Source organism: Caretta caretta, chromosome 2 (genome assembly GCF_965140235.1).
Source record: "Caretta caretta isolate rCarCar2 chromosome 2, rCarCar1.hap1, whole genome shotgun sequence".
Lineage (NCBI taxonomy): Eukaryota > Metazoa > Chordata > Testudines > Cheloniidae > Caretta > Caretta caretta.
In genome coordinates this window covers 6,937,410-6,950,710 of record NC_134207.1, presented here as the reverse complement: position 1 = coordinate 6,950,710, position 13,301 = coordinate 6,937,410, and the positions used below count along the sequence as shown (strand labels likewise).

At 48.8% G+C, this 13,301-nt stretch overlaps 1 protein-coding gene across 11 annotated transcripts in view; it reads left to right on the top strand.

Moving 5' to 3' along the window:
- ADGRB1 (adhesion G protein-coupled receptor B1) overlaps positions 1–13,301 on the top strand; it is a 378,079-nt gene that overhangs the window by 95,502 nt on the left and 269,276 nt on the right. For all 11 annotated transcript variants that reach the window (XM_075124906.1, XM_075124905.1, XM_048841798.2 and 8 more), the window contains exon 2: positions 5,317–6,232. In XM_075124906.1, coding sequence (XP_074981007.1) covers positions 5,488–6,232 — 745 coding nt within the window. In that variant the 5' untranslated portion in view covers positions 5,317–5,487. The remainder of the gene's footprint in view (positions 1–5,316; positions 6,233–13,301) is intronic.

Here is a 13,301-nt window from a genome sequence, read left to right as displayed (position 1 = left end):
GTCACTGTACCTACCCCTGTTCCTGGCCCTCTTGCCCTGCTGTGTTGACGTGTAATCCCTGCCAGTCACTGCTTCCAAAACCCCATAAAGGGAGTGTTTTACTGTGAGATGGACCAGATATTCCTAGTTGAGTCAGCATTACTTCATCGGGGGGTTCCCCACAGAAATAGCGCATGGCATGATGCCATGAACTATGGCTTTCTCCTCTCACAAGCAGCATGGCTTGATTCCCAAAGGGCACCCATGGAAGGGCTTCCTTAGGGTTAGAGAAAGGGGAGAATTGCTGGGGAAGCTGTTCGTCTCTTCTTCTTTGCTCCTGTGGAGTCAGCCACTTAAGCAGGGCTCCCACTGCTCACTGAAGCAGAGGAGATGATAGAAAGGCTTAGCCTTACCAATCATTAATCATGGTGACCTCTCTTGGTGCTCACGTGATCCCTGGCTGATGCATGCAAGTTGCATTATAATTAAACATTGCTTCCTGTCTCCATCCTGGTCTGTTTCCTGAAATCTGGTTATGGGGAGTGGCATGATTTAAGGCATGTTAGAAATCTGGTTAGGCTGTGGAGTTTGACCTAGTGAAAACTGGGCTATCAAGTTTGGCAAGAGTGTCAGCTGGTGCCAGACCTGGGATTCAGATTTCTGATGGATTAAAGTATAGATGGATTCGATTTCCATGCCAGTTAGTGTCTGATCACCCTGCTTGCATAGTTTTCACAGCAACTTTAAGTGGAAATAAACCCAGGCTGCAGAAGTCAGACCTACCTTTTGAACCCTCTCAAAGCTCAGAGAGGTTCAGATCTGTGATTTCGGTTTGCCCTGTAACACTGCATGCAGTGACTCAAGAGCATGAGGACCAACCTCAGGGCAGACTAATAGGAAGCAGGGTACCAACCCCAAATGGGTTGCAAGTTCTATACTTAGATTTCATCAACTGATTATCATGTGTAAACTCCTGAGGCCCTACAACAGCCTAAACATGGAGTCACAGTCTCCTTGGGTACTCCTATCTATCTTGCCACCCAGATAAGTTTACCTTTGTGCTAGATGGTCCCTTACACCAAGAATCACAGCTATATTCAGGTTACTCCCAGTCCCAAAGGACCAGTCACTTACCCCAGGTCAATTGCACTTTAGATCTTACACCAAAGACAACCCTTGTAGCCAGTTCTATAATATACGATATGAACATTTATTAAGTAAGAAAAGGAAACAAGAGAGTTATTTACAAGGTCAAAGCTGGTAAACATGTATACACAAATCAGTTACAGTTTTAGTACCAGAAGTGTCTATATAAGCAAGCTGTATAAGTCCTTTAGAGCTAACCCATGCTGAACACTGGGGATCTCTTGCTTATGCCTAGGAAACCTTGCCCCCTTCCGCCCCCCGTCCAAGAAGCATAGAGATACAGCTCCTTCTCGTTAGAGGTTTTTATCCCCCTCCTCCCATGTGCTCTCATCTGTGAACGCAGCTGATAGGAAGAATCCACTTGCCTAATTCATCGTCATGGGCAGGGGAGCAGGACAACAACATCTTTTGTCCTCTTTAATGTCCCACAATAGTCCATCTAGTGTTGCTGGACCTTACCTGTTGGACAGGACGTAACACCTTTTGCTGGAGATCAGCACTTCATACTAGTCAATGTCTTTCTCTTGTCCAGTGATTTACACAGTCACAAAGCCTCATAATACAACCACTCAAATTGCACCTTACAATACTCATTACAGATGCTTTGAGATTAGTGCATGCAGCAATTAACAAGAATTCAATAAAGTCTTAACCCTAAACACATTCTTATCTTTCTAATACCTATTTGAACAATACTAACACACAGGTGAGCCAGGCTGATTCCAGATATGTATTTCTCAGTGTTCAGCAGAGACATGGGGACTTTGGCATGAGCTGACACCGGGTCTGCCAGTGTCATAGACCCTTATAGAGCTGTGAACCAAGCACAAAATTAGGCTCTGGAGCTAAAGTGTGGATGTTGGACTAGGGTTTATGGGGATTGGGCCCATCTCTAATTTGATGGTCTCTCATGGTGATAGAGCTCAGCTGAGTGAATTCAAGATCTGCTGGAAAACTGGGTGTGTGGCTCAACATGGAGAATCCCTGATGCGTTAGAAATCTGATTGTATAGAGCCTCCCTACTGGTTAGCAGTGAACTGACTGGCTGCAGGAACATAGGTCAGTGGAAACTGAGTACATTTGAGATGCTGGGGAACAGGGCTCCAGAGCTGCAGTACGGATGGCCAGCTGTGTATGGGCGATCAGAGATGCTGGCTGCGAAGGGAGATGGTGTCTAGACTGAATGGGTCAGTACACCTCCTGCTAACTGAGAATCCCAGTAACTGATGTGTCCTGCTGTGAACTATGTGCTCTAATCTGAGCACATATATACCCAGAACGGGCCTAAGGCAGGAGTTCTCAAATGTTTTCCTAGCATGAACTACATTGTTAGAGAGAGTGTTGTACAAAGCATATCCCTTCTCCCCTTGGTGATCACGTATCATCCCTCTAGAAACTACAACAATTGCTTACAGGGCTAATTCACATCAGGGGAGTATTTATATATTTTAAACTCTCTTGTAATGCAGATTTGTACAATGTGAGTGCGATTAAGCGGTGGAACAGCTCACCCAGGGCTGCAGTGGATATTCCATCTCTTGTAGTCTTTTAATAGAGAAGGGACAGCTTTCAGAAAGATCTGCTCTAATTCGACCAGAAGTTTAGGGCTAGGTGCAGGAATCCCTGGTCAGGTTCTCCCCTGCATCACATGGGCCTGGTTAGGCTAGAAGATCATGATAATCCCTTTTGGCTTTAAAATCTGAGGAGCTGGCACCATGGGACAAGCCTGTGCTGTTTGGACCACATTTGGAGAATCATTGCCATCAGACAATGGGCAACCGTCTGCATATGAGACTGGGATGCTGGCAGGTCCCCCATGCGCTGCCGTGCCATCTGCCAGGCTCCCAGTCCTAAAGATGGGGGATGAGGGGGGATTTGAAGAAGAAGAATGAGGGGGGATTTGATAGCTGCTTTCAACTACCTGAAAGGGGGTTCCAAAGAGGATGGATCTAGACTGTTCTCAATGGTAGCAGATGACAGAATGAGGAGTAATGGTCTCAAGTTGCAGTGGGGGAGGTTTAGATTGGATATTAGGAAAAACTTTTTCACTAAGAGGGTGGTGAAACACTGGAATGCGTTACCTAGGGAGGTGGTAGAATCTCCTTCCTTAGAGGTTTTTAAGGTCAGGCTTGACAAAGCCCTGGCTGGGATGATTTAATTGGGAATTGGTCCTGCTTCGAGCAGGGGGTTGGACTAGATGACCTTCAGGGGTCCCTTCCAACCCTGATATTCTATGATTCTATGGGGTGACCTGCTTTAATCTGCCCTCTCTCAAGTGACCGCATGGCACCATTCCCTCTCTCATGACCAGGCCTCCAGTTTGCACAGTCACCCTGACCAGAGCACGGGGACCCCGGTGCATCCCGGGGGAACATCAGATAGATAGAGGGGCTGAAGTGTTTTGGTTTGGTGACGATATAATCCCACCCACCCCCTTGCCCAATGAGGGCATGGCCTGGCAATGCAATCAGCTTCCTGCAAGGGGGATAGTGTGTGTATCTCCCCACCCTGCCCTTAAGGAGGTAGGTCTCCTAAAAATGTTGGCGTGCCCCTCCCCCACGTCCCCGTGGGTCCCCTGTGCCCCAGTGTCTCAAACAGGCTTCAGAGCGCACTCTGCACTGATCCGCCTGCTGTAGCCACTCATCAGCTGGTGGGGAGCCCCAGGAGGACTCTGCACCCAGATCCCAGAGCCAGGCGAGGATGCGTCAGTTTATCTTGACCCCCTCCCCTCCTTTTCCTAACTAGCCCCAGCAGGAACTTTGTGTGTGTGGGGGGGGGTGGGGTGGCCGGAGGAGCACAGGTGAAGGTGTCCTGTGGGCACTGGGGGGCACTGGGGCAGGGGTCTCTTGGGTAGTGGAGAAGCCCTGCTGGAAGTGGTGCAAAGGAGGGAAGGGGCCCATTGGGCTGTGTGGGGAAGAAAGGGGATGGGTGTTAGGAGCCTTGGGCAGTGCCGGAGGTTTACAGGGCGCACAGACCCCTGGGCATCTGCGTGTGTGTGTGTGGGGGGGGGGGTCAGGGGAGAGGGTTAGGACCCTTGGGCAGTGTGGAGGTGCACAGGGGAGAAGGGCCACCGGGCCGTGCGGGGCACGCACGGGAGGAAGGACCCTCGGGCACTGGGGGCCCACGGGAGGGGTTAGGACCCTAGGTCAGCGAGGGGGGCGCACGGAGGGGAAGGATCCCGAGGCAGTGGTGGGGGGGGCACACGGGGAGGACCCCGGGGCAGTGGTTAGGACCCCTCCCGTGGTTAGGACCCTAGGGCAGCGAGGGGGGCGCACGGGGAGGACTCCGGGGCGGTGGTGGGGGTGAGGAGGGGAAGGAACCGGGGTGGGGGGGACTTGGAGCGCAGCGCCGGGCACAGGTTGCCGGCTGCGCCCCTGTCCCTCCTGCGGGGGCGGCCCGGGTGGGGGCGGCCGCGGGGCTGTGCGGGGCGCAGCGCCCCGGGCGCGGAGGAGCTCGCTGGCTGCGGTCTCCGTGGGTATCGGGATGGGCAGCGGGGCAGGGGGCTCCCCGCCGCGGGACCGATCTCCCCAGCCCGGGGCGGGGGCTAAGGGGCCGCCGCCGCCGCGGGACCCACCACCCAGCCCTGGCAGACACTGCCCCGCAGCCGGGCTCCTGGCTGGGCCCCGGGAGGGGAAGGAAGGAGAGGGGCGGCGGTGGGACGCTGCAGCCCGCCCGGAGTGGCGGAGCCCAGCCGACCGCAGCGGGCGATGCGGCCGGAGCTCCCGGGCGCTGCCCCCAGATCTGCGGCCGAGCAAGAGCCCGTGGCCGCTGGGCAGGCGAGGGCTCCGGCTGGGCTTCGTCCGGGCAGCAGGGCTCAGAGGCTTCCGGAGAATAAACCTAAACTACCCGCCCCCGGCCGCCCGGGCTCAGCCGAGCGGGCGGCCAGCGTGCGGAGCCGGGAGCTCACTCCCCGGTCCCCGCGGCGGGGCCGGCGCCGCTGAGATCCGCCTGGCGGAGAAAACCGAAGGCGAGCGACCCCCGTTCTCTGCTGGAGGCTGCCCAGCATCGCCCCCCGGTGCAGCTCCCTCCCTGGCAGGGCGCCGGCGCGTCTCTCACAGCTGTGCCATGGGCGGGGAGGGGTGTGGGGAGAGCGGATGCCCCCCCCCCCCCCCCCCCCCGAGTCTCAGAGCCGGTCTGTTTTACTGAGAGTTAATAAAAGAAACTCTCTCCTTTCTTTCTTTTCTTTCCCAGGTGTTGCGTATGGCCACAAGGGGGAGCCCAAGTCCGAACATGGGAAGATCGGGTTGATCTCGCATAGAGTCTCATAAACTCTCTCTTTCCCTCTAAGCTTGCACCTGTTATGTCCAAGATCTGGCACCTGCCTGACAATTACTTTGAGTTCCATAGGACCAGAGACCTAGGATGAGGAGCACTGGCTTTGCCCTGAACCTGCTTTTGATATCACCACTCTTCTTAGTGTGGACAGTGGTCGCCCTCGACCTAGGACAAACTCCTTGCACCACCCTGGTCCAGGGGAAATTCTTCGGGTATTTCTCCTCGTTTGCTGTCTTCCCATTGAACTCCTCTCTGTGCTCTTGGATTATCCAGAACCCGGACCCCAGGAGGTACACCTTGTACATGAAGGTCTTGAAACCCACTGGCATATGTGACCACCAGCCGATACGCACCTACCAATTCGACTCTTTCCTGGAGTCCACCCGCACTTATCTGGGTATGGAGAGCTTTGACGATGTGCTAAAATTGTGTGACAGTTCCACTAGGTACTCCTTCCTCCAGTCCAACAAGCAATTCCTCCAGATGAAGCAGACCATGTCCCCGGCAGAAGGTGGGCACGTGCGACGGAAACCCACCAAGGCTCAGGAGCGGGACTTCTCGGTTGAGTACCTGGTGGTGGGCAACAGGAACCCTAGCAAAGCTGCCTGCCAGATGCTCTGCCAATGGCTGGACACCTGCCTGACCACCAGCAGCAGCTCCCACCCCTGTGGCATCATGCAGACTCCTTGCTCTTGCTCCGGAGGGGAGGTGCTGGATCAGCCCAGCGAGATGTCGGGGCTGCCCAAGAAGAAGGAAGATTGTTTTAAGGATGGGATTTATTTGGAAAACTGCATGAGCAGCCCAAAAGACAGCAGCCAGGCGGAGTTCCTGGGTAAGTGCTGAAAGCTGTTTGTGTTTCACGTAGAAGGGGGGGCATGTACAATAGATCTCTCCTGCCCTATTTTGTTTTTGAGACTGCGCCCATCTCCATGGTATTTGAGCCTCCTGCTCCCTCATCTTAAAGCTGTTATCCACCCTAAGCAGGATCAGTAATTCTAGTGGCATTTTATTAGCATGTAATTGAAACGCAGAGCAGATTAACAGGAACAAGCTCAGGTTGCTTTCATTGTTTCTCAGGCTTCGTGCCTTATTTATTTGTTTCTAATGGAGCCTCAGAGACGATCTGAGATTCTTACCCATCAACAAGCAGGTTTCAAAAGCCCCCTAACCCCACAATAAACCATGGCCTGAAAGGACCATGACTCAAGTCATCTCTCACGTCAGGTTCCACTGTGCAACCCCACCCCCATTTAGTGCATAGGAAATACGTAATCTGAAGTGACTTCCAGGGTCAGATAGGACTGACACCAAATCAAAATCAAGACAACGTGAATGGAGATTTTGATCATGGTCCCATCTATAACTGTAAAAGCTCTTCAGTATCGTCTGTGTGGGTAGGTGGGGGGGAGTGATAAATGTTTTCTCCCTCCTTTCTTTGCTGTGTTTCTTTCTCTAGTGATTCCTGGAGTGCACAGCATCTGCTGTGCATGGCAAGAGATAAAATAGGGAACCTGTGAGGTAGAAGGGGATGGGATGTAATGGACTGAACGTGAGACTGAAAGCTGGGTTCCTGAGTTCTAATCTCAGCTCTCACGCTGATACCTGCCGGTGCCAAAGTCGCTTAACCTTTCTGCATTATTGGCATGAAGGGAATGGTTTTGTGCTCTCAGAAGCAGCCTGTGTTAGTGGCGCTGTCTGAAGATAGATCCCATTAATCTCCTTCAACTAGACAGGAATGAGGAGTCACAGACTCTTCAGCTTCAAAACAGGGCTTCTTGCCTCTATTTCTGTGCCCGCATAAACCATTTTGGTTTATTTATTCCTTCTCAGTTCCTGACTGAGCTATCAGCAAGGAGATGGTTCAAAACTGAGACGTGATACTAGGAATGGGTCTGACCCAAACACCCCCACACTTTGGAGAAGTTCTGATCTGCATCTGAATTTCACAGCTAGACCCTGTCTCTTTAAAACACCAGATTCAAACAGCCTCCCAGATTATGGGAAAGTTTGGATCTAGATTTGAAATTTGTGGCTCATGCCTGCCTCTATATAATACCCAGCTCAGGAGTGGACCCAGGCTAACCCCTGTGATAGAGAAAGAGACAGGACTTGGTTATAATGAATTTAAAGGAGATTTTCCAGCGAGGCTGCTGGACACAGATGAATCTTGTAGTGTCTAGTATTCTCACACAGGGTATCTTTTTAGTCCTGGCTTGGCTCTAGCTATTGTAGAAGGATTACGTTATAAGTGTTTCACTGTTGATTTTGTGGGAGCTTTTGTATCTCAGGTGAGTTTTGAATCAATATGCTCAATATTGGAGCTGAGCAAATAAATCCTAACAAAGCAGTCATTTGTCTCTTTTCCTGTTGATGAGCAGACTGTGAAATTTGTTATTCAAGAATTTCCAGAAATTTCTTTGCGAGATGTTTTTCTCTACATGAAGAATTTGCAAAGAGTTCCGTGTGACTGGTTTTGTGTAGTACTGGTTAGTTCCATAAATCACACCATTCCCTTATAGGATGATTTATGCATTCAACCAACATATCATGACCTTTTCTTTATTTTATTATTACAATTGAAGGTGAAATTCAAAATTAGCTTTTTGGCAAATACCAGAGCATTAAAGCTTTATATTGGCTTTTTGTGGGGATCTCTAGTAAAGTTTGAGCACTTGAATGTTCCTGGAAAACAAATATGAAAGGGTCTCCGATGTGAAATGAATCAAAGTTCTTTTTGGATGTCAAATATTTGTGGATTTTTTTGGGCCCCATTCATATCTGCACAATATTAAAGATAAAGAACTAGCAATTACATTGACTGAATGCCACCAATGTGAAACTGATTAGCACTTGCAAAATATCCTGTGTCTGCATGCAATGGCCTGTCTGAGTCCCTGTGCCAATTCTGGTTGTTGCAAAAGCCTGGTGAGGAAAATATAGGAGGTCCACCTCAGACATTGAACCCATAATCTCTGCCAGTACTTTTCAGGTTGAACCCTTGACTCCGGCTCAAGAATTATTGGTGGTGGTTCTTGTTTTGCATTAGTAACCTTTTCCCTTTCCCAAAGTTGTATTTCCTTTATTTCTCACTGCAGAGCCTTTAAAGCCAAGGGGTTTGAGCCATATAAATGTAGCTGAGTGATCTGGGGCAAGTAGGAAATGCTCGTTAGTGGTCTCAAGGATTCTTCCGTAGGTTTCTAGATGTCACTCCAAAGAGCAGACAGACTTGTCCTCCAGCTCTCGTTTGGACTTGGGACATTGCAACAGCAAGTGGGGCCGTGCAGTGTCCCTGAGGCCCAAGGTATTGGGCTGTCTCCAGAATGCCCTCCAATATGAGCTGGTGCGGTTCAGAAAAACGCACTGGACTAGATGTTTTCAAAGGGGCCAGACCCTCAGCTGCTGAGCCCAGTGTATGTCGCCGTCAGTCAGGGTTAGATGTTATCCTTTCCCCATTTCATAGTTTCTCACAGGAATAGTCAGGAAAGGCTCCAGATGCATTTGGTTTGTGGATTACCACTGCCTAGAAGCATCTGAAGGATGGCTTTGTGGCAGAAGAATAGGACTAAGAAACATAAGGTCGGCCACCGATTCCCTTGGAGACCTTCAGTAAGTCATTTAAACTCCTCAGCCACAGCTTTGCTTTTCCCATCTGTGAAGCTGACACAGTGACACCTACCTCGTCTTGAGAAGCTTCATTCATAATATGTTTGCGATTTGAGACCTCAGACAGAAGGGAGTAGTGAGGAGCAAAGCTTGCCTCTGACCATGGTACCTATCCCACTTGTCGCTCACCAAGGTACCTAGTATAAACACTAGGATGACAAGTTTGAGCATGTTTCAGAGTAACAGGCGTGTTAGTCTGTATTCGCAAAAAGAAAAGGAGTACTTGTGGCACCTTAGAGACTAACCAATTTATTTGAGCATAAGCTTTCGTGAGCTACAGCTCACTTCATCAGATGCATACTGTGGAAACTGCAGAAGACATTATATACACAGAGACCATGAAACCCCACCCCACACACAGCAGGAGAGTGAGTTTGTGTGTGTGTGTGTGGGGGGGGGGGCAGAGGGTGAGAAAACCTGGATTTGTGCTGGAAATGGCCCAACTTGATTATCATACACATTGTAAGGAGAGTGATCACTTTAGATAAGCTATTACCAGCAGGAGAGTGGGGTGGGAGGAGGTATTGTTTCATGGTCTCTGTGTATATAATGTCTTCTGCAGTTTCCACAGTATGCATCCGATGAAGTGAGCTGTAGCTCACGAAAGTTTATGCTCAGATAAATTGGTTAGTCTCTAAGGTGCCACAAGTTTGAGCATGGTTGTCATTTGACCATATTCTCTGCTCCACTCCATAGGTCTTCTGCAGCAAGAGGTATCTCTTGGGGGCAGGAAACTCACCTGTATGTATGTTGCTGCCTTTATTGAGTGCAAACATCAAGGAGACTGAGAGGCTGTTTAGGACGAGGGGATAATTAGGAGTAATAGGGTGCAAAATGAACACTGGGTAAAACTTCCGGACAGTGAGATCTGTTGGGATAGGATAGCTTTCTGCAGGAAGAGGTGAGAAACCCAGCACTTGAGACCTTAAAACTAGACTGGGCAATGTTGAGAATGTTCTTTAGAGAACAAGGCAGCATTGGAATGTGCAGAGGACAGACTAAAAGGGATCTAATGGGTCTTTTCCATCCCTATGTTTGCATCTTCGTATGTCATGATTTGCGGCTAACAGCTGAACTGATCATGCTTAGAGGCAGGATCCTATGTGGGTTGAGAGCGAATGCCACCTTCTTGCAAAGCGCTTCCACTGAAGTTATTGAGAGTTCAGGGTGCTCAGGATCGGGCACTAAATTTTACCTGCCTTTCACATTCAGGACAGGATCAAACTGAAGGTGGGTTCCCCCTCATCCATGTCCCAGCAACAACTGTTGGGCAAATGGGCTACTATAACATTTCCAAATTCAGGATTAACTTTACTGGATCAGAGAGACTGCTTTGGAGAGGCTACAGTGGACTATGGAAAAACAAAAACTCTGGCAGGTTCCAGAGATGGCATTAGCTATGAAGATAGTTCTGCTTGTTGCTGCCCATGGAGCTTAGGCTGGTGACCAGCGGCACTTTGACGTGCGTTGGCAGGTGCAGCTTGCCTGTCATTTCCCATTTTGTAGCTGTGGGTACCTTGAGAGCTATTCAGGATTATACTGCTGCTGATGGACTGCACTGATTGGACAGAACACTAGTGAGAATTAGTTAGGAGGGGAAGGATTACACTAGGTCACAGTGAAGAAAAACCAAATGTTACCCTCCCAGAAAGACATGAGCAATGTGGGACAAAGGTTTGCAGGTGGTTGCATAAGTTGTGCTTGAAATACAGTGTTTATGGGTCTGCTGTGTAGGTGGAGACTGTATTAGTGGGTGGAAAAGGTATTTGCACCTGGGGAGTTTGGTAATTCCATGAACAAACTGCAATTTATGAGACAGGCTCACAATAGAGCGTAGGGGAAAGGGATAGCAAGAGGAAATAAACATACAAGTTGGAAGATTTTCAAAGACACAAAAGGTAGTCAGCTGCCCAGCTTGCAGTGAAATGCCAGGGGAGCTGGGTACCTGACTCCAGTGAGTCTCCTTTGAAAATCCCAGATGTCAACTGGATTCACTGTAAACAGCAGGGCAGGTGTGAATCTTTCAGAAAGACTCAGGTGTGACAGGGTACTAAAATAAGGTTAAGTGGGTGCTTAAGTGTTTTGCTGAATTGGGCACTTAATTAGTACATAGCTAATTCTGTCCCAAGTTTATCTGCACCAGGAAAGAAGAATAGAAATCAAAGAACTTTTAAAATACCCTGGAGGGGCAAAAGGACTGGTAGCAGCAATGATACCTAGTCTGTATAGTCTACCTCCGTCATGTACATGATGCTGTCTCGGAGCTTCTGATTTCTAAAACCTGTTTAGCTGCTGTATGACCCTGAAATCCAGCGTTTGCTCCTTAGAATCATAGAATATCAGGGTTGGAAGGGACCTCAGGAGGTCATCTAGTCCAACCCCCTGCTCAAAAGCAGGACCAATCCCCAATTAAATCATCCCAGCCAGGGCTTTGTCAAGCCTGACCTTAAAAACTTCTAAGGAAGGAGATTCTACCACCTCCCTAGGTAATGCATTCCAGTGTTTCACCACCCTCCTAGTGAAAAAGTTTTTCCTAATATCCAACCTAAACCTCCCCCACTGCAACTTGAGACCATTACTCCTTGTCCTGTCCTCTTCTACCACTGAGAATAGTCTAGAACCATCCTCTCTGGAACCACCTCTCAGGTAGTTGAAAGCAGCTATCATATCCCCCCTCATTCTTCTCTTCTGCAGACTAAACAATCCCAGTTCCCTCAGCCTCTCCTCATAAGTCATGTGTTCCAGACCCCTAATCATTAATCCTTCATCAGATGCTTTTAAAATACATGGGTTATAAAGCCAGAAGGGACCATTGTGATCATCTAGCCTCAGCTTCTGCCTAACATAAACCATAAAATCTCACCCAATGAGTCCTGCATCGAGCCCAATAACTTGTGGCTGAACCAGAGCATATCTTTTAGAAAGACACTGAATCTTGATTTCAAAACTCCCATGTGATGGAGAATTTATTACATGCCTTGGTAATCTGCTCCAATGATTAATTATCCCCATTGCTAAGAAATTATGTCTTATTTCCATTTTGAGGTTATCTAGCTTCAACTTCCAGCTGTGTTTATGCATTGTCTGCTAGGTCAAAGAGCCATCTAGTATCTGATCTCTTCTATCCATCTAGGCATTTATAGATCATGACCAAGTTGCCACTTAACTTTCTGTTGGGTAAGGTCAATAGACTTTGCTTCTTAATGACAGGTTTCAGAGTAGCAGCCGTGTTAGTCTGTATTCGCAAAAAGAAAAGGAGGACTTGTGGCACCTTAGAGACTAACCAATTTATTTGAGCATAAGCTTTCATGAGCTGTATGCTCAAATAAATTTGTTAGTCTCTAAGGTGCCACAAGTCCTCCTTTTCCTTTTGCTTCTTAAGTCTCTCATTGTCGGTCACGTTTTTCAGGCCTTGAATCATTCTTGTATCTCTTCTTTTAAAGCGTGGGCAGTAGAAGTGGACACCAAATAAAAGCCTCTTTATTACTCTCTGTTCATCTGGCAGAACTCTGAGCTAAACTCTTGCCTTCTATTGCACGACATAGGAGAAAGAGCGGCAAAAAAAAAGCACCTACTCCCCAAAAATATTTCCTTTTTTAATCCTTGCTGCTTGCAAACCCTAATTCCTCATGCACACAAAACTGCTACTGAAGTGTCTGGGTCCCTCCCATTAGCGTGAGAAGCTGTGACACTTTTCAGGGTTATCCAATTTGTGCTGGGTTAATCACTACCACCCACTCGCAGCGGGAGGGAGCCCTGTCTGTGCCCACCAGGGGAAACTCTCCCCAGCTGCTGGCTGATTGGCAACATACTGGGCTCTATGAGCCCTGCCCTGTCCCAGTGCAAGCTAGCAATTTACCCACCTCACTTTGTTACACACGAGTGCCCAGTCCCCTATCTTCTGGACATCTGCAGCGTTCGCCCCGCGGTGAGACAGCGCGCCCCAGTTCACCTCAGTCCAATGCTGTCCTTAGCACAAGACAGACATATCTATAGCAAAACCAAATTAATGTTTATTTAATAGAGCTTGAGATGAAGATTTAAAATAAAGGCAAGTAAAAGGATTTGGTAACGGGCTAAAAAAATATACAACACCGTCTATAGCCTATACTTATCAACAAGTTACTTTCCTGTCTAATAAGGTATTTCTTACCCAAATGTTAGTCCTTCCAGTGCTTGTCCAGCCCATAAAGCTGGGGTTTGCTGTTCATGAGACCTCCCCTACTGACTGAGAGTCC